Source organism: Oncorhynchus mykiss, chromosome 27 (genome assembly GCF_013265735.2).
Source record: "Oncorhynchus mykiss isolate Arlee chromosome 27, USDA_OmykA_1.1, whole genome shotgun sequence".
NCBI classification, from domain to species: domain Eukaryota; kingdom Metazoa; phylum Chordata; class Actinopteri; order Salmoniformes; family Salmonidae; genus Oncorhynchus; species Oncorhynchus mykiss.
Window position 1 is genome coordinate 27,778,077 of NC_048591.1, and position 20,797 is coordinate 27,798,873.

At 43.4% G+C, this 20,797-nt stretch overlaps 3 protein-coding genes across 3 annotated transcripts; all 3 read right to left on the reverse strand.

The window, feature by feature from the left end:
• Positions 1-727: 727 nt before the first annotated feature.
• LOC118944699 lies at positions 728-2,390 on the reverse strand. The gene is made up of 3 exons (XM_036965073.1): positions 1,458-2,390; positions 1,181-1,268; positions 728-915 (listed from the first exon to the last, which is right to left on the reverse strand). The coding sequence occupies exons 1-3, from the start codon at positions 2,349-2,351 to the stop codon at positions 764-766; spliced, it is 1,134 nt and encodes a 377-aa protein (XP_036820968.1). The 5' UTR covers positions 2,352-2,390; the 3' UTR covers positions 728-763.
• Positions 2,391-5,194: 2,804 nt separating this feature from the next.
• On the reverse strand, positions 5,195-8,338 carry LOC118944650. Its single transcript, XM_036964654.1, has 6 exons — positions 7,342-8,338; positions 6,689-6,790; positions 6,284-6,341; positions 5,892-6,039; positions 5,760-5,796; positions 5,195-5,527 (listed from the first exon to the last, which is right to left on the reverse strand). Exons 1-6 carry the CDS (start codon positions 7,348-7,350, stop codon positions 5,195-5,197), a joined length of 687 nt encoding a protein of 228 aa, XP_036820549.1. The 5' UTR covers positions 7,351-8,338.
• Positions 8,339-18,188: 9,850 nt separating this feature from the next.
• LOC118944697 lies at positions 18,189-20,523 on the reverse strand. The gene is made up of 3 exons (XM_036965071.1): positions 18,920-20,523; positions 18,643-18,730; positions 18,189-18,377 (listed from the first exon to the last, which is right to left on the reverse strand). Exons 1-3 carry the CDS (start codon positions 20,471-20,473, stop codon positions 18,226-18,228), a joined length of 1,794 nt encoding a protein of 597 aa, XP_036820966.1. The 5' UTR covers positions 20,474-20,523; the 3' UTR covers positions 18,189-18,225.
• Between the last annotated feature and the right edge of the window lie 274 nt (positions 20,524-20,797).

A 20,797-nucleotide genomic window follows, 5' to 3' on the forward strand; every position in this document is an offset into this window, starting at 1 on the left:
GTGCCCAGGGTCCTTTACCTTCCAATTCTTCCTCCCATGTCCATTCCTCTTTTCGCTGCTGTAGCTGTTGCCCGTTACCACGCCGCTTGGTCCTGTTGTGGTGGGTGATTCTGTAACGGTTCTCTTGCGGTGAAGGAGAGGCGGACCAAAACGCAGCATGGTGATGATTCATGTTTGTTTAATAAAGGAAAACTATACATGAATAAACTACAAAACAATGAAATGTGAAAACCTAAACAGTCCTATCTGGTGCAAACACAGAGACAGGAACAATCACCAGTCTGAAACCCAGGCTACCTAAATATGTTTCCCAATCAGAGACAATGACTAACACCTGCCTCTGATTGAGAACCATATCAGGCCAGACATAGAAATAGACAAACAAGACATCCAACATAGAATGCCCACTCAGATCACACCCTGACCAACCAAAACATAGAAACATACAAAGCAAACTATGGTCAGGGTGTGACAGTGGGACATATCTGAAGTACTATGTGTGTGAGCTCAATGAATAACACTGTGTGTGTGTGTGTGTGTGTGTGTGTGTGTGGGTGGGTGGGGGGGGGGGGGGGGTGCATGTTCTATACATTATTCAGGACAACATTACTTTGTTTAGCCTACACCGTGACTATGACTGCATAATAAACTAAACTAAATATACTATGTATTTTCTAATCAAATGTGTTAACAGGGCAACAATAAAGAAGACAAAGGCCATCAATTCAATGCAAATATTACTGTATTAAAGGAAATTGTTGTATTAAGCTTGCTTTGAAAACCGTTTGAATGGCTTGGATAGGCCTATGGAGATGGTGGAAAACATCCTGATTAGAAGGGGACGTTTGCGAGGCTTCTCCTGTTGAGAGGTGGAGGGAAGACCCTCTGGGAGTCCAAATGTGGCAGGATGTGCCACTATGTTGGGCGACAGAAGAGAGAGAGAGTTGACATGCACTTTCATTTAGAAATGATGGTATATTGTATTCTTAGTTTCAACTCATTATTACTTTCACAAATAAATGAGAACCAGAATCTTGAGATTTGGAAACTATAAATAATTTTACATAAGAGATTACTATCGATAATATATAATGTACTGTATATAGGGTTTAATATTTTTGCAATAGCAGCTTTGTACACCAATATCTCAAACAGTAAATGTCCTGCTGTATGGACTTACACATGATATCTTCAGCAGTAGTCTGGTCTTTGGATTCAGAATGGCGGGATTTCTTATTGGAATCCTTCTTGTTTCCCATCATGAATGGCTAAAACAAAAACATGTCAAAACAACTGTCACAGCAGAACAATCTCACGGTAATAACGATCACATCTTACACACCAGCACAACAAGATTTATAAATGGTTTTGGAATTAATGGATGGTTTTACATTTTCTCTAAATAACATTGTTTACTCACATTGACACAATTGTTAACTTAAATAAGTGTGATGTACCTTTAAGTTGAATTTCAGTCTGGCAAGCCTTTGTAGGAAAGACAGCTTCCCTCTGGTAGCCTTCACATCTTCAGCCATGAGAAGAGCTTCTGGCCTGGTGGCTTCGAAAGATGTTCTTGAGGCTGCTCTTGACGCCTCGTTACAACTGTGGAGAAGCTCCTTGCTCAATGACTTCACAAGAATCCTATTGAAAGTGGAGTCCTGAGTCGACACGGCCAGTTGGAGTATTTTCTCTGAGCCAAACTCCTTCAACAGATGTTTGTAGACGGTGCTGTATACTTTGTGACTCTTCAGGTTCTTGGGATAAGCTTGGGTCTCAGAGCAGCCTGACCATGCACAGAAGGCAGCTATAACTTTTGGAATCAGGTCTTGTGACGTGCGTGTGACGTCAGTTGGGTACAGATCAGTTTGGGTTTGGATTTTTGACAGAAGTCTCACCACTAACATGCTGATGAGGCCGGTGAAGTCATCATCACCGACTAAGTTGTCAGTGGATGGGGTTGAAAGCGAAGCAACATCCGGGCTGGTTGAATTCTGATCACAAACAATGCTCTGAGGTACACCGAAACAACTGATGGTATCCCTTTCCTCAGCATCTATGTTGGCCTCAAAGCCTCGTGCAGCATTGGAGGTCCCACTTGTTGTCATGCTGATGGCGGAGAAAGATGGCAGAGGGTAGGACTTACCACTCAGTAGACTGCCTATATCAGTTACAGTTCCGGTTGGAGATGACCCTCTGCTTTGTGCATCAGAAACCACAGAGTCCATGACCTGGCTTACCATTACTTTGGTAAACAGGCTGACTGTGTCACTAAATGCTGATGTAGAAAAAGAACATGAAATCCTATCTTCAGATACGCTAGCCGGCACACTAACTCCCTGAGCCAAACTCATTGAAGCTGTAGAGGGCACAAGGCTAGGAAGCAAGAGGCGCTTCACAGACTCCTCTGCAAAAAGCTGAACCAGCTTGTAAGCTGTGGGCTTCCCCACCGTCTTGTCATTCCTCTTCAGCTCAGTAAGGACTGTATCGGATGCACTCTTTCCAGCCGCCACTGTCAGAACCAGAGGGGTCAAGTTGCTCTCAGAAATGATGCGGTTGACTTGGTGAGTAAGATCACGTGAGAGAGCACCAATCCTACCCTGAGATATGAGCTCCTCCAGTCTTGCTATTGCAGCTGTTAGATCAGGTTGGAATGCAACCTCCCCTTCTTCCTCTGGATGTACCTCCTTTATGATGGTATCCACTATTGCAGACATGCTTTCCCTGGCATCACACACCAATGTTTTTGGCTTAGTAGATTTGCCCATGTCGATGACTGAGCATCTCACAATGGGCTGAGTAATACTCTCTGGTAAATCAGAAGAGATGGGAGTGCCAGGGAGTGAAAATTCCCACTCTGACTTCTTTGATCTGGCAGATGAGGATGACAACGAGGAGGAAGAACGCTGTGGCGCTTGATAGATCAGTTCCTCACCACATTCACTGCTTACCCTTTCAACATCCTTCAGCATCATTCCAACCACATTCTCTATTTGTGAAAGCGCAGTCACCGTTTGGTCCGATTTTGACAGCTCTTTCTGAATTGAAACCAGAATATGGCTGAGGGTCTTTTTGGCTTGAGCCGTTGTTGCTTTGACTGGATTTTGCCATGTAAAATAATTCCTCATCTTTGTCTTCACATTGTGGTAAATAGTCTTTGCAGTTGTCCAGATCTTCTTCTCAGATACTTCCAAACCAGACTGTGAGCCTTTGGGTGTGGCCTCAGTGTACTCTGAGGTTTTCTCATCACTCTGTTGAAGCATAGAGTCTGCCTGCCATAGAGTAGTAGAAGACTCTGTGGGTGGGAAAAGGCTCTTCATGTCATTTGTAATTGATCCAACGATTTCAAAAGCAGTTATATCTGTATGCCTTAAGGAAATTGTTGATTTTGCTGGCAACATCTGAGAATCTGTCTGGCTGGAACTGACTTTGCTGGGAAAGCTACTGACTGATTTGATCAGTATTTTTCGCACTTCGTTGGTAGCGTTCATCTGGAACTCCTCACTGGAGAGTTTCTCAATGACTGAGGCTGGAGTATCTCTTAATCCTTCCAACCATGAAGAACCAGACACAGGCATGTCTTCTAGATAAGACATGACACTGTCCAAAAAGCCACAGACTTCAAGGGAGTTGTAAGAGGAACCCTCTGCAACAGATGATGTGCATTCCAAATCTGCCACCTCTGACCTATACATGGTCACAATCTGGGACAAGACCTCTTTGGTGCAGGGCACCATGTTGGAATCACAGAGAGACAGTAATGGTTGAGAGTTCTCACTTTGGCATTTACGGAGAGAACCAAGTCCTGTTGAGTTGACCACTTGCAGTATTGCCTCACTCTTACTGGTTTCAGGTTGCTCTGGTGTTTTCTCTCCTACAGAGTCAGTTGAATCACATCCATCAGATAAAGAAGATGAACTACGTTCTGATATAGGGGATTCACTCCTACATGGGGAAGGCAAGCTCAGGATTGAAACAGGCAGATCACTGGAGTCAGTATGCTCCAGAAGCACAGCACTGGAGTCAGCTTTTTCCATAAGTTCTTCCCCTTGGACTGGAGCTCCACCCATTCTGAGGAACAATGTCTCCAGCTTTGCCTGAAGTCTCTCGCAGAGTCTACGAGCTGCATGGAAGGGTTTCCGCTTTGTCGTACAGTGTCCCACTTGGGTATCTCTCTGGGTGCTTGTTGGCTGATCTAATTCAGCATACTGCACAATGTCCTTGACATCTTCAACAAAGTTATCAATTATTTTTGATGCCTCAGATTCTACTTTGGTCTGTATGAGCTCAGTGGCCGCAGAATCAAGGATCCTGTCAGATGGGCTAGATGCATTCATCAAGCTTGGAGTGGTACTAAACGAATGAGAAGGTTGAACCATACCAGAGATATCGCTCATTAACCTTCTCACAAGAATTTCACTCACAGCCTTTGAGGCTTTGGTCTTGTACTTCACACTAAACAGAGTGCCAAGATTTTGCATCATTGCTTTGCAAGATGTACATATTATGTTCAGCTCCTCTGGAACAGGAGAGTCTTCAACATCCAGGTGCTCCACTACAAGGTCACTGCCAGATGCCAACATTTTAACTTTCACAGCCACTTCTCGAAAAACCTTAGCCAATTCCGGATCTTCTTTTTCCAATTCACCCACCATCTCTGCGATAACAGTCATCACTTCTTCTGTTGCAGGTGGAATGCATGACTCTAATACAGAGGTAGAGCTCTGGTCCTCTGGGGTGGTGTGATCATCAAAACATTTCTGGACCATGTTGACCATTTGTTCAGCGGCCTGGGTACCAGAAGAAATAGGGGAGGACCGCCCTGAAATGGCTCTGCTGATGGTCGCAGAGAGGGCAGAGTTAAGCTGTTCGACCACCACCTTGATAAGACCAACAGTCAGCTCAGGTGGGCAAGAGGACAGGATATTATGATCAGACAGTTGCTCCTGGACACTTTTGATGATTCTGTCCTCTGTCATTCCCAGGAGGACTTTCACTGAGGTCTGGGAACTTTAAAACGAACAAGCAAAGCATGATAATTCCTGTCTTAACTTGGCAAATCGGTCAAGCGTTGTAATTTTAGTATTCTAAATATCTACATGTCCTTTTGATCGCTTTACATGCTCATTCATTTGAATATGCTCAAAGGCTGATACATTACATTTTGTACTACATCAGATAGAGTAAATTGCATTGGCTAACACTGGGATAGATGATCTCGGTGAAATCCATACATGAAAACCTTGAGGGGAACATACCTCTTAGAAGAGGGTGTTAGGGACCTGAGATGTTGAGCATTATACATTTTCTTCGCCAGATATCTAACTTCCTGGATGAGCTCCAGTCTTTCCTGATCAAAGGCAGCAAAGGATCTTGCACTGCCATCCCTCTTGGGTGAGTCAGTGTCGTCGTCAGCAAAGTCCTTTACCCCAAGTACGCGGGCCAGGGCTGGCAGCAGGATCTGCAGGGTGGTCTGTGCGATGAAGGTTACAATTGTCTTGCACAATTTGGCAAGCTGTTCCTTCGTCATCTGTTTTGAACAAACAGAACAAAAACAGTCTTTTCAATGGAACTGTGATGTAAAGTATTCTAGATCGAACAGAATGCATTTGATCAACATTGTTATTCTTGTCTGTGACTGAATTCAAAGTTTGATGAAGTCTGACAGAGAACATGAATAACAGAATATGACTTGATGGCTAATCTCTGAATTCAACAGATCATTGACACGTCAAAGGTCAAAGGCAGGTAGGGAAACTTACAGGGTTTTTTAGTCCTTTGTAGATCACTTGCCACTGCCTAGAAAATTTAAAATAAGTGTTTTAGTTAGTGTTTAGTTCCCACTGCACAATATTTCATAAATGTTGAACATTACAGAAAAACCTTTAACATACTCATCAGTAAGATTGCGCAGGAATGAGATGAGGATTGGGTAGGAGTATTCCATCTCATCCTTGTTGCCTGGGCCGAATGCAGCCTGAACAGCTTTCTTCTCCAGGAGCTCAATTACAGATCCTCTATCCAGGTGTTTATTCCTGGAGACTAAAGATGTGATTGCCGTAGAGGAAGTAGAAACAAAATTAAAGAGAAATCAGACGTTTTATCTCTTAATACTCTGATTTCATTGTTTAAGGGTTTTAGAATAGGCCTATTTGAATAAAGCTATCTATGTGACCTTTCTTACTGATTACAGTAGACTACAGTTTCATTGAAAATGGATAGCACAACCTGCACATCACAGACAGAATAGAGAAACAATGTAGTACTACAGAGGTAAATCTCTGACCTGCATCGTTGTCAGTGCCCAGCTTCCTTGACTTCTTGCCACTCCTCTTACTTTTTGCCTAGGATAGAACAGAACAGATTCCAGAGCTCAAATGATGGCAGACATGTAACACCAGGGCCCGTATACATAAAGTTCATCAGATACGGAGTGTGCTCAACCTTGCCCAAATAATTGTATTCATTATGATCTCAAATGCAAAACTGATCCTAGATAAGCACTCCTACTCTGAGACAATTTATGAATAGGCTATGGGCCAGGTCAAAGCAGCTCTTAAAACACGTTTTGAAAACAGCTACTACATATGTTGTTATCTGAGATATATAGATATCTATGGTATGGCTGCTATCAGGTACAGAGTGTAACCCAGTAGGCCTATTATGTGCTCTGTCACTCCTGCCATCTTACCTTCCTTCCCTTCTTGGCCTCCTCTTTGGGCGTGGCCACCGGTTCTTCCTCAACAACTTCCTTTCCTTCCCTCTGAGGATCACCATCCTCCCTCTGTGCTACCTGAAGGACAGACATTCCAATAAGTAATAATATGTCACTGTCAGAGTAGATCTGTGCAGAGGACATCATAAATAGAGCTACAGCCATATCAGCGCTAAGCTGGTGACTTTATAAAGAATGGTACATTTGCTTTACAATATGTTATAGCTTTTTACAAGAAATATCCGCTTATATTGCTTTACCCTTTTTTACTTTCCCCCAATATTGTATGAAGTAATTTAGCTTACCCTTTCTTCATCCATTCAAGCTATTTTATATCTCAAAAAGCATGTCCTTGTCTGTGTTGGTTACATTCAAGTTGAGTTCAGGTCGAGAGTGAGGACAATATTGCAAGCAGGGACTGTAATTTAGGGCTACATGCTACGTCATGGAACGTTAGACCTTTATGACATCACAAATAGTATTTTTAGGAAGAGCGCGGGAAAGGTTACTTGCCCACTCAGTAGGACTAGCTAATATTGACAGAAATTTCCCCGTCAAACGTTTTCGATTGCCTTCCATCGAACATGGTCCTGCCTTTGCAATATTGTCTCTCTTGTGGGTTTACTTACGTATGACATGTAGGCTTACTGTGTCGGATCAAGTTGATTGATCTGTCCTAGTCAGCCTTAGGTTGAACCCAAAATCTTCTGGGAAATATTTGTTAATAATATTCATTTCAATATCGTTTTATTCTTTGATTTAGTCCCAATCCAATCCTATTGTTGGCTGCCAATCCCCACCAAATATGTCATTGTAGGACATACTGTAGCGGGAGAAAGTGAGAGCTGCAACGCGGACGCGTTCGGTGGCTCCTTCAGTGCAGAGGCAAGCGCGTATGCCAGTGCCACTAAAGCCCGGGCTTGTGAGGCAGTAGTCTACAACGCTGACAGGCAACACCTTGTCATTTTATTAACTCACTAGAATTACCTTGTCTTCTTCATTCATTTCGATTGCACTTCCTTTCGTGGTGAAATTAGTTTTGATTACTATTAACTTTAATCTACAGAGTTTAAGTGTTTATGTTGCCCACGTCATCATGTGATGCTGTGAGCAAACAATTTATGCCCAGCCTTCCTAGATAGGCCTGGGCTGCATAACACTATGAATCTGGGAAAACATAACACTTAAAAAAAAAGTTTTACAGTGCAAAAATAGCGTAGGCCTACTTGTGTACTATTCAAATCCACACTAAAGCCACACCTCTTCACACAGACGTACCCAGATTCTGTTGTTTTAGCTTTAACCTCTGTTAAATTCACTTCCCTGGTTAATCTGTCATCATGTTTCGTGTTCTCCATGGTTAATCTGTCTCTATGTTTAGTGCACTTTAATATAGCCTGTTTACTTATTTGAATGTTTGATTATATTGCTTTTTATCCTGCAGATTTTGTTGTGGATTTAAATTGACTTTGGGTGTCTTGAAAATCACTTAAAATAGCACTGTCGGGGATCACGTGACCCTTGGACGAGATGGCCGCATGAACTAAGAGCTCCGCACAAGTAGTTTCCAATTCCTAATCTTACCTCCACTCCAAGTTCAAACTCATTTAGCTTTAGTAAGAAAAAGTCATGGCGGCGACACTACAGGTGACATTTTTACCCGGACTCGAGTATTAGCGACGGAAAAAGCCTCCAAGAAGAAGCTAGCTTCAGAAAAAACTAGCGCCATTAGCCAGGAGCAAGAGAACCCGCTCCCCCACGAGGCACAACGAATGCCAACCTCGCACTCTGTCGAAGACATCCTTTCTGAGTTGAGATCCCAACGTACAGAACTAAACACTAAATTAGATGCCATTAACTCTCAGCTCAGTGCGATAGGGGGCATGGTGACAATCCTGGAAAACGCTTTGCCTGACATCGACAACAAGATAACCATAAACGCGGGGCGGGGCGCCTGGACGAGGCAGAGGGGCGAATCCTATCCATGGAAAACTTATTGACAGATGCCATGGAAACAATAGCATATGCTAAAAAGAAAATCGAGCATCTGGAAGAGAAAACAGAGGACCTGGAAAACAGGGGGCGAAGGAATAATTGTGTTCTATTCAATCTGGGCGAAAAAGAAGAGGGAAACATGCCACTGATCCGCTACCTGCAAGACAAACTTCCCGAGTGGCTCCACATGTCCACCGACAGGCCCATAGAACTCGAGAGAGCTCACCGAGCACTGAGGCCCCCACCAGCAGCCAGACAACCACCGCGCCCAATCACCATACGTTTCCTGAGATTCACCGAGAAGGAACGAGTCCTACAGGCGGCGAAAAACAACACCATCACAGTGGGAAACGCCAAACTCGCTTTACACCAGGACCTGTCAGCTGGAATGCGCCGAGAATTTGACGAAGTGAAGAAATACTCCATTGACCGAGGCATCTTCAGGGGATTCAAATACCCAAACGAGCTCAGGATTCTTCACCAAGGAGCCTTGCGACACTTCAAAACTCCCGAAGAGGCAAAACGTTTTTTGAAAGACAATCCTGGCCAATGAGAAACAGACCAATGACTAAATGCGATTAATGCCATTACTAAAGGAGGTAAGACGACATATAGCCGATATCCAGAGACCCACCCCCTAAAGGTCATTATAGCCGTCCAATTTATATTTATTTTCCTTTAACTGAGAGGGATGGGCTGTATAGCCTAACCTAGGCCTACAAATGTTTCAGCCTACTTTTATTTCCCTGTTCTTTTGTTGTTGTTGCTATTATTACTTGGGGTTCCCTATGTCCCTCGGGGGAGGTATATGTAGGCTTGGCTATTGATTTTATTTTTCTCCCCTCTTTTACTGTGGTCTGGACGAGGGCAACTATGTTATTTACTCAATGCGGGGTGGAGAGGATGAGGCATTTCTTTGGTGGGGAGAGGTGTTGTGCGTTGCTAACTGTTCCCGTTTTTTGTTTTATTCGGAAAACACAGAATTGAGACTGAGCGGGGGGTAATAGATCCAACGGGATGTGTCGAGTTGTTTGGGAACTCGGCTGGGGTGTTCAGAGATTATTATTTTATGTACACCATTTATTTTCCTTTTATGTAATTACCATCAATTTTTACCCAGCGATGACTTGCACTAAAGTTCGATTACTGCTCGATGACTAGTACCTTGAATCTATTGACATGGAACTGCCATGGTCTAGGGCATGCAATAAAACGAAAAAAGATACTATGTGCTCTAAAAAAGGAAAAAGCAGACATCGCTATTACAAGAGACACACTTCTGTGATGCTGAACATGCCAAACTCAGCAGAGCTTGGGTGGGACAGGTGTATTTCTCATCTTTCAAATCAAACAGTAGAGGCACAGCCATACTTATCCATAAAAATGTTCCATTCATAATTGACAAAAACATATCTGATCCAGAGGGGAGATTTATTTTGATAACTGGGTCACTATATGGTCAACCAATTACTATATTAAACATATACGCCCCTAACACAGATACTCCTGCCTGCCTTCATTGTCAAAAATTATAACCCTGTTCAATGAGCATTGTGTCTCCATAGGCGTGGTGGCCGGAGATTTTATTTGTACCCTTAACCCAACCCTAGACAAATCATCTCAAGTCCCCACCACAAATCCTAGATCTGCAAAGATGTTGAACTCTCTTACTAAAGAGATGGGACTGATAGATATCTGGAGAGAGACTAATAGCTCATCTATGGACTATACATACTACTCTAATGTCCATAACACCTACTCCCGTATAGATTACATTTTTATCCCAAAGAGTTTCATAAATTCAGCCACTTGTACAATCGGACCCATAGCACTTTCAGATCACGCCTTTGTCCACCTCCGCTTTGACCTCTGCAAAAACATCCCAAGGTCAAAGAGCTGGAAATTCAACACCTCCATGCTATCAAACGAAGCGTTCCATACATTGGTAACTACATGGATAGACAACTACACACAAGACAATAAAGATTCTCCTGTTTCTCCGGCCACAATGTGGGACGCTGCTAAAGCCACACTAAGAGGTCATCTAATTGCATATGCTTCCTCTAAGAAAAAAGCAATGGAAGCACACAGGCTAGATCTTGAGAGGGAGCTGGAATGCTGTGAAAAAATACATAAACAATCCCTAGACAGCACCTCCTGGAGTCATCTTAAAGCATCCAAAGCCAAACTGAATTTGGACTACACTCGGGAGATAAAAAAAAAAGTTTTCTTTACTAAACAGAAATACCATGAGTTTAGCAATAGGCCCAGTAGATTGCTTGCTTACCAATTAAAAAAGGAGCAGTCAGAGCGTACAATCATGGCTATCCGAACAGCAGAGGACGAGGTCACATATGACCCAAAAAAGATCCATTTAACTTTTCATGATTTTTACTGCAAACTATATACCTCTGAGAGAAAACACACGGAGGCAGAACTCCACTCTTTCCTAGAGGGAATCTCGCTACCTAAACTATCAGAGACCGACCAAGAAGATCTCCACTACCCCTTCACTCCTGAGGAGATCCTGGAGGCAAAAACGGAGTTCTCTCAGACTCAATGCACACAGCTCGCATTACAGTGTTGCTAAAAAAAGACAAGGACCCCCTATCCTGCTCGTCCTTCCGGCCCATAAGCTTGTTGGATTTCGACTATAAAATAATTACCAAATTGCTCGCCAAAAGACTTAACACTCTTCTTCCCAAAATAATAAAAGCGGACCAAACTGGATTTATTAGAGACAGATACTCTTCTGATAACATTCGCCGTCTTTTTGATATTATTGATCAAGTAAACGCACAGAAGACCCCTGTCCTACTGGCTTCACTGGATGCTGAGAAGGCGTTTGACAGGATGGAGTGGAGCTTTCTGTTTTCAGTCTTAGAAAAGTTCAATATGGGCCCAAATTTTATTAAATGGATCAAATCACTATACTCTCATCCAAATGCCATGGTGACTACTAATGGACTGAACTCTGACAGATTCCCTCTGGAACGGGGCACAAGACAAGGGTGCTCGCTGTCCCCGCTGCTCTACTTGTTGGGGGCGGAGCCTCTGGCAGAGCTGATAAGGAGCAATCCAAGTATTATGGGTGTTTCTGCAGGCGGCCTGCAGCACAAGATTTCGCTTTACGCGGATGATGTCTTGCTCTACATATCCAACCCTGAGAAATCCCTCCCTCTCATTTTAGACACAATTGCTCAGTATGGCAAGTTTTCAGGTTATAAGATCAATTTTAACAAATCCACTGCCTGCCCTCTCAATATTACACTCACCAGCTCTATGAAGACACTTTGTCCTTTCCAATGGAAAACACAGGGGTTTCAATACCTCGGGATCTTCATAACACCAGATCTGAATAGCCTTTTTAAGGAAAATTATCTTCCACTCCTGGACCGAATCAAGAACGATCTCCAAACCTGGATCTCCCTCCCAATTAGCTTAGTAGGAAGAATTAATGTAATCCGTATGAACGTCCTCCCTAGACTGAACTACTTATTTCAGATGCTCCCATGCTATCTCCCAGTAGGTTCCTTTTTCAAAACAACTAACCAAAGCATCACCAAATTTATATGGGGCAATAAAAAACCTAGGATCAAGTTTTCCACTCTATCGAAACCTGAATCTAAGGGTGGTCTTGCCCTTCCCTCCCTTCAATTGTACTACTGGTCTGCCCAAATCCGCAACATGCTAACATGGATCACAAACAGACAAGAGTCAACGTGGATTCAGATAGAAGCCCAATCCTGTGGTTCATTGCCCTTAAGCTCAATTATATTCATTAATAACTTTAGTGAAGTGGGCAACATAGCCAAAACCTTTGTGATTTACAGCACCCTACTAGCGTGGAGGGACTGTAAGAAATACCTGGGCATTTCCTCCCAAATATGTTCTCACTCGCCTATAGTGGGCAACCCAGACTTGCCAAAAGCCCTGAGGGAGGCCAACTTTAATCTTTGGCATACTCTAGGAATCAGGACCTTTTCAGACCTATTTCATCAGAAAACCACTACACTGAAATCCTTTCAAGAGCTCTGCAGTGAATTCGATGTGCCAAGATCCCATTTTTTCAAATATCTTCAAATTAGACATGTCATTTCCTCATTTACCTCCAAGAGGAGGTTTAGAACTCAGTTGAATGAAGTTGAAACCCTTCTTGTCACAGCACAATCCATTAAAGGCAAAATATCTTACATCTATAGACTCCTTTCTGAGAAAGGAAGCTCCTCCTTTACTCCTTTGAAAATAATCTGGGAAAAGGACCTTGGTCTGACTATCAGTGATGAGTTATGGGCGGAGGTTTGCGACAGGGTATACTGCTCCTCTACCAGTGTAAAAATGAAAGAATCTAATTACACATTTTTGTACACATTTTATTATACTCCTTTGAGACTCCATAGAATGAAAACAGATATGTCTCCTAACTGTAAAAGATGTACCTCTGAAAGTGGAACCTATATGCATGTATTTTGGAGCTGTAGGGAGATTGCCAGATTCTGCTAAGAAATGTATTCTTCTATTGCGGGCCTCAAATACCCCTCCTACATTTAAAATGTGGATTGACCAGATTGTTGACTTTCTTCCTCTTGAAAAGCTCACTTATGACCTCCACAAGAGACAGCCCAAGTTTGATAGACTCTGGTCTTCACTATTCAACTATATTTCAAACTGGACAGAGTGAACGGGGTGACTAGGGAAATGCGCAGATACATGTTGTGTAAGGTACTGTAAAACCTAAAAACTAATTATTGGCCCGTCGTCTCAGCGAATGCTTGAAATAGCTGATAAGAACCTTGATAGTGCTGCTGCAAGTGTTAAATGTTTTTTTGTGTGTTTTTATTTTAATTTTGTTTTTGAGTACGTGTGCACCAAGGAAAATAAATGCTTTTATTTGACTTTATCATTCATTTTAATTGTATTTTTATTTTTTCATATGTATTATTATTTTTTGACTTTTTCTTTTTTTAAAGCCTGTGAATGTGGAATGTGTTTTGTTGGTTGATTGAAAAACAAAACTTAATAAAACTTTAAATTGAAAAAAAAAAAAAATAGCACTGTTGTTCTAATCGTCAGATCGCAGGTATTCTGATCTTCACTGTCCATGGTGCTGAATATGGCTGGGTAGATTCGTTTGAATGCTGAAAACTTGATTGCCTACATTTAAAAGCCCTGTGAAGTCAAAATAATTGTATTTCATATTGTACAACAGCTGATGAAACTAACACTGTAAACATGTTTTACAAAAATGTGATCGGGGGTGCTTCCTGATAGTTCTGGTTGAAAATACAGAGCATGTTCCTCTGCCCAGGCCTCGCTGACACTTGCCAGATCTTACACTGCCTGGATAGGTATTTTGTGTGTCAGCTAACCACATCATATGTTATAGCAATCTGTCAGTCGATGACACAATGGATGACTTGGCACACAACCATTGGTTGATGCATGCAACACCTGAGCAGGGACACATTCTTTTCACAGCACTTCAATGCAAAGTAATTTTCGTAGAAGGTTTGGAGAGCATTTTCACTAACCCTAACCCTTTTCCTAACCTTAACCTCAGTTTCCTAACCTGCTACGAAAAATTAACTTCGATATTGAAGTGCCATGAAAAGAGAGTTTATCACATCTATACAGCACCTTCTAATCAGCAGGTTTGCATGGGCGAGAGTTTTGGCTTTCCATGGCGACATCACCATGTGTAAATTGGTTTAGAGACCAACGACAAAGAGAGTGCCAATAACAGCTAGTTTTAATTTCCCCTCCACACTGACCACTCCCAGACAGTCCTAGCAAAATTATTGCTTGAGAAAGTTTTTTTTGCAAAAAATACATTTTTGACCATTTTCATCGTAATCTATTACAGTAAGGTACTTAATTGTTACCCAGAAATGATTTGATATTGATATAAAAACGTCTGCTTTGGGCCTTAAAAAGATATGTGCACTACATACTCAGAAATCACATATATTGACATTTTAGAATGTATTTTATCAAGAAAGTAAGTTATACATGTCTTTTTTAATCTTACTCTTAGTTGCAAATAATTAATTTGGCTGTGGTTCATTTGATTTTCAGCACAACCCTGTTTGATAACGTATAGTATTATAGTGACTTCTTGTGGTAAAATGTCAAACTCACAACTAAACTCATTAAAATGGAGGTTTTCTTTACCCTGTCTTATCAAACAGTGCAACATTTGACTGATGAAATAGCATTCTTCTAAAATTCTTACACTTCTAGATGCAAAATACAAGTCACTATTCCAATACTGTTTGATTCTGCCATTTTTGAAATACTATTTACAAATATGAGCGTAAATGTCTGAGATCGAGACACCAACATTTAACATTTCAGTTAAAAACCCTTTGGATAATATCAACATTAATTACTTAACATCTTAACACATACACACCATGTAAATATCAATAAACAGAGGAACACATGCTACAAATAGTTAGTGACTACCTACCAGTCAATTAAATTAGATTATTCAGAAAAATAACATTGTTATAAGAGACAAATTGTCTTTAGACAACATAAATGACTGCATCTGGACACAGGTCAAAACTACTCTGCCGAGCTCAAGTTACCAGCTATGTATGGTTTCAACACTTACATTTATTGAGTTATTGAAAAGTATCCTACAAACATTGTTCGAATGTGAAAGTGATCAGGTTTTCTGAAACAGGTGTGTTTGTATTGAAGAACCCTGAGATTGTGGACAGTAGGACTTGTGTGAACAGGTGTGAACAGACTGAAGATAATGATGTTTTCCTTTCTCTGTCTTTCAAAACTCAGGAACAGTTTGAATGTTTTTTTATTGTAATTTAAACAATGGTATGGATGATTAAGCTGGATCTTTCTCTCTGAATCAGGAGTGCACTTTCATTCTCCCGTGCGTCGCTTGTTGAGGTCGAAGGTAAAAGCTAAGAGGATACACACAAACATTGACCATATAATGTAATGTTGTTACATGTAACTAACTAGCTTGACTTGCCACCGTGTGAAACATGTATGCTACCATATGTTACTAAAAAGAGCTGACAATATTATAAAATGTAATCCAGGAGTTTATGTTTGAATTCTGGTTCTCTCACAACACAAGTCACTCAGAAAAGCATCTGTAGGCAGAAGCATGCTACATGTACATTTGGCATTTGAAAAAACTACAGCTGTGCTATGCTACCGGATGCAAAATGTATCTGTATCATAAAAGTGTAGTGCAATATTCCCTTTTCTTGCCACACACACATACTCTCTCTCTCACTAGGGACAAATGTTTTGGCTACTTGTCCAGAGAGGTTTGAGCTTTAGAAGTGGATCTGCAGCAAAAGTAGACCTTTATTGCCATCTACAGGTCAAAGGTCAGACTGGAATTCAGTAAAATGTAAACATGGGCGATCCACAGAAAATGGAAATGTGTGTGTTTGTTTGAGAAGTTAAACCAGTTAATTCCCTTATAACTGAGTGTCCTGCATCATGTATTATTTTATTGGTTGTAAATTAAATACTGTTTATTTTACAGTACATGTATTTTACACTGAATCATTGATATCTGGTTGAATGTTGGTTGTGGGTGTAACGGTGTAACTGGCGCCTCTGGGCTGAGGGGCTCTGGCGCCTCTGGGCTGAGGGGCTCTGGCGCTTCTGGGCTGAGGGGCTCTGGCGGCCCCTGGCTGACTGGCGGCCCCTGGCTGACTGGCGGCACTGGCGGCCCCTGGCAGACTGGCTGCCCCTGGCAGACTAGCGGCCCCTAGCAGACTGGCGGCACTGGCGGCCCCTGGCAGACTGGCGGCACTGGCAGCCCCTGGCAGACTGGCGGCACCTGGCAGACTGGCGGCACTGGCGGCCCCTTGCGGGTGGGCCGGGCGGCGCTGGGCAGACGGGTGGCTCAGGCGGCGCTGGGCAGACGGGTGGCTCAGGCGGCGCTGGGCAGACGGGTGGCTCCGGCAACACTGGACTGAGTAGCTCTCGTAGCGCCGAACAGGCGGGAGACTCCGGCTGCGCTGGAGAGGAGTAAGGCTCTGGCAGCGCTGGAGAGGCGGGAGGCTCCGACAGCGCTGGAGAGGAGGAAGGCTCCGGCAGCGCTGGACAGGCGGGAGCCCCTGTAAGGATGAGCCGGAGAGACAGCCTGGTGCAGGGGGCTGCCACCGGAGGGCTGGTGCGTGGAGGTGGTGACAGATAGACCGGACCGTGCAGGCGCACTGGAGCTCTTGAGCACCGAGCCTGCCCAACCTTACCCGGTTGAATGGTCCCGGTCGCCCTGCCAGTGCGGCGAGGTGGAATAGCCCGCACTGGGCTATGCAGGCGAACCGGGGACACCGTGCGCAAGGCTGGTGCCATGTAAGCCGGCCCAAGGAGACGCACTGGAGACCAGATGCGTAGAGCCGGCTTCATGGCACTTGGCTCGATGCCCACTCTAGCCCGGCCGATACGCGGAGCTGGAATGTACCGCACCGGGCTATGCACTCGCACTGGGGACACCGTGCGCTTCACAGCATAACACGGTGCCTGCCCGGTCTCTCCAGGCCCCCGGTAAGCACAGGAAGTTGGCGCAGGTCTCCTACCTGGCTTCGCCACACTTCCTGTGTGCCCCCCCCCCCAAGACATTTTTGGGGCTGACTCTCGGGCTTCCATCCACGCCGCCGTGCTGCCTCCTCATACCAGCGCCTCTCCGCCTTCGCCGCCTCCAGCTCTTCTTTGGGGCGGCGATATTCTCCAGGCTGTGCCCAGGGTCCTTTACCTTCCAATTCTTCCTCCCATGTCCATTCCTCTTTTCGCTGCTGTAGCTGTTGCCCGTTACCACGCCGCTTGGTCCTGTTGTGGTGGGTGATTCTGTAACGGTTCTCTTGCGGTGAAGGAGAGGCGGACCAAAACGCAGCATGGTGATGATTCATGTTTGTTTAATAAAGGAAAACTATACATGAATAAACTACAAAACAATGAAATGTGAAAACCTAAACAGTCCTATCTGGTGCAAACACAGAGACAGGAACAATCACCAGTCTGAAACCCAGGCTACCTAAATATGTTTCCCAATCAGAGACAATGACTAACACCTGCCTCTGATTGAGAACCATATCAGGCCAGACATAGAAATAGACAAACAAGACATCCAACATAGAATGCCCACTCAGATCACACCCTGACCAACCAAAACATAGAAACATACAAAGCAAACTATGGTCAGGGTGTGACAGTGGCACATATCTGAAGTACTATGTGTGTGAGCTCAATGAATAACACTGTGTGTGTGTGTGTGTGTGTGTGTGTGTGTGTGTGTGTGTGTGTGTGTGGGTGTGTGGGTGGGTGGGTGGGGGGGGGGGGGGGGTGCATGTTCTATACATTATTCAGGACAACATTACTTTGTTTAGCCTACACCGTGACTATGACTGCATAATAAACTAAACTAAATATACTATGTATTTTCTAATCAAATGTGTTAACAGGGCAACACTAAAGAAGACAAAGGCCATCAATTCAATGCAAATATTACTGTATTAAAGGAAATTGTTGTATTAAGCTTGCTTTGAAAACCGTTTGAATGGCTTGGATAGGCCTATGGAGATGGTGGAAAACATCCTGATTAGAAGGGGACGTTTGCGAGGCTTCTCCTGTTGAGAGGTGGAGGGAAGACCCTCTGGGAGTCCAAATGTGGCAGGATGTGCCACTATGTTGGGCGACAGAAGAGAGAGAGAGTTGACATGCACTTTCATTTAGAAATGATGGTATATTGTATTCTTAGTTTCAACTCATTATTACTTTCACAAATAAATGAGAACCAGAATCTTGAGATTTGGAAACTATAAATAATTTTACATAAGAGATTACTATCGATAATATATAATGTACTGTATATAGGGTTTAATATTTTTGCAATAGCAGCTTTGTACACCAATATCTCAAACAGTAAATGTCCTGCTGTATGGACTTACACATGATATCTTCAGCAGTAGTCTGGTCTTTGGATTCAGAATGGCGGGAATTCTTATTGGAATCCTTCTTGTTTCCCATCATGAATGGCTAAAACAAAAACATGTCAAAACAACTGTCACAGCAGAACAATCTCACGGTAATAACGATCACATCTTACACACCAGCACAACAAGATTTATAAATGGTTTTGGAATTAATGGATGGTTTTACATTTTCTCTAAATAACATTGTTTACTCACATTGACACAATTGTTAACTTAAATAAGTGTGATGTACCTTTAAGTTGAATTTCAGTCTGGCAAGCCTTTGTAGGAAAGACAGCTTCCCTCTGGTAGCCTTCACATCTTCAGCCATGAGAAGAGCTTCTGGCCTGGTGGCTTCGAAAGATGTTCTCGAGGCTGCTCTTGATGCCTCGTTACAACTGTGGAGAAGCTCCTTGCTCAATGACTTCACAAGAATCCTATTGAAAGTGGAGTCCTGAGTCGACACGGCCAGTTGGAGTATTTTCTCTGAGCCAAACTCCTTCAACAGATGTTTGTAGACGGTGCTGTATACTTTGTGACTCTTCAGGTTCTTGGGATAAGCTTGGGTCTCAGAGCAGCCTGACCATGCACAGAAGGCAGCTATAACTTTTGGAATCAGGTCTTGTGACGTGCGTGTGACGTCAGTTGGGTACAGATCAGTTTGGGTTTGGATTTTTGACAGAAGTCTCACCACTAACATGCTGATGAGGCCGGTGAAGTCATCATCACCGACTAAGTTGTCAGTGGATGGGGTTGAAAGCGAGGCAACATCCGGGCTGGTTGAATTCTGATCACAAACAATGCTCTGAGGTACACCGAAACAACTGATGGTATCCCTTTCCTCAGCATCTATGTTGTCCTCAAAACCTCGTGCAGCATTGGAGGTCCCACTTGTTGTCATGCTGATGGCGGAGAAAGATGGCAGAAGGTAGGACTTACCACTCAGTAGACTGCCTATATCAGTTACAGTTCCGGTTGGAGATGACCCTCTGCTTTGTGCATCAGAAACCACAGAGTCCATGACCTGGCTTACCATTACTTTGGTAAACAGGCTGACTGTGTCACTAAATGCTGATGTAGAAAAAGAACATGAAATCCTATCTTCAGATACGCTAGCCGGCACACTAACTCCCTGAGCCAAACTCATTGAAGCTGTAGAGGGCACAAGGCTAGGAAGCAAGAGGCGCTTCACAGACTCCTCTGCAAAAAGCTGAACCAGCTTGTAAGCTGTGGGCTTCCCCACCGTCTTGTCATTCCTCTTCAGCTCAGTAAGGACTGTATCGGATGCACTCTTTCCAGCCGCCACTGTCAGAACCAGAGGGGTCAAGTTGCTCTCAGAAATTATGCGGTTGACTTGGTGAGTAAGATCACGTGAGAGAGCACCAATCCTACCCTGAGATATGAGCTCCTCCAGTCTTGCTATTGCAGCTGTTAGATCAGGGTGGAATGCAACCTCCCCTTCTTCCTCTGGATGTACCTCCTTTATGATGGTATCCACTATTGCAGACATGCTTTCCCTGGCATCACACACCAATGTTTTTGGCTTAGTAGATTTGCCCATGTCGATGACTGAGCATCTCACAATGGGCTGAGTAATACTCTCTGGTAAATCAGAAGAGATGGGAGTGCCAGGGAGTGAAAATTCCCACTCTGACTTCTTTGATCTGGCAGATGAGGATGACAACGAGGAGGAAGAACGCTGTGGCGCTTGATAGATCAGTTCCTCACCACATTCACTGCTTACCCTTTCAACATCCTTCAGCATCATTCCAACCACATTCTCTATTTGTGAAAGCGCAGTCACCATTTGGTCAGATTTTGACAGCTCTTTCTGAATTGAAACCAGAATATGGCTGAGGGTCTTTTTGGCTTGAGCCGTTGTTGCTTTGACTTGATTTTGCCATGTAAAATAATTCCTCATCTTTGTCTTCACATTGTGGTAAATAGTCTTTGCAGTTGTCCAGATCTTCTTCTCAGATACTTCCAAACCAGACTGTGAGCCTTTGGGTGTGGCCTCAGTGTACTCTGAGGTTTTCTCATCACTCTGTTGAAGCATAGAGTCTGCCTGCCATAGAGTAGTAGAAGACTCTGTGGGTGGGAAAAGGCTCTTCATGTCATTTGTAATTGATCC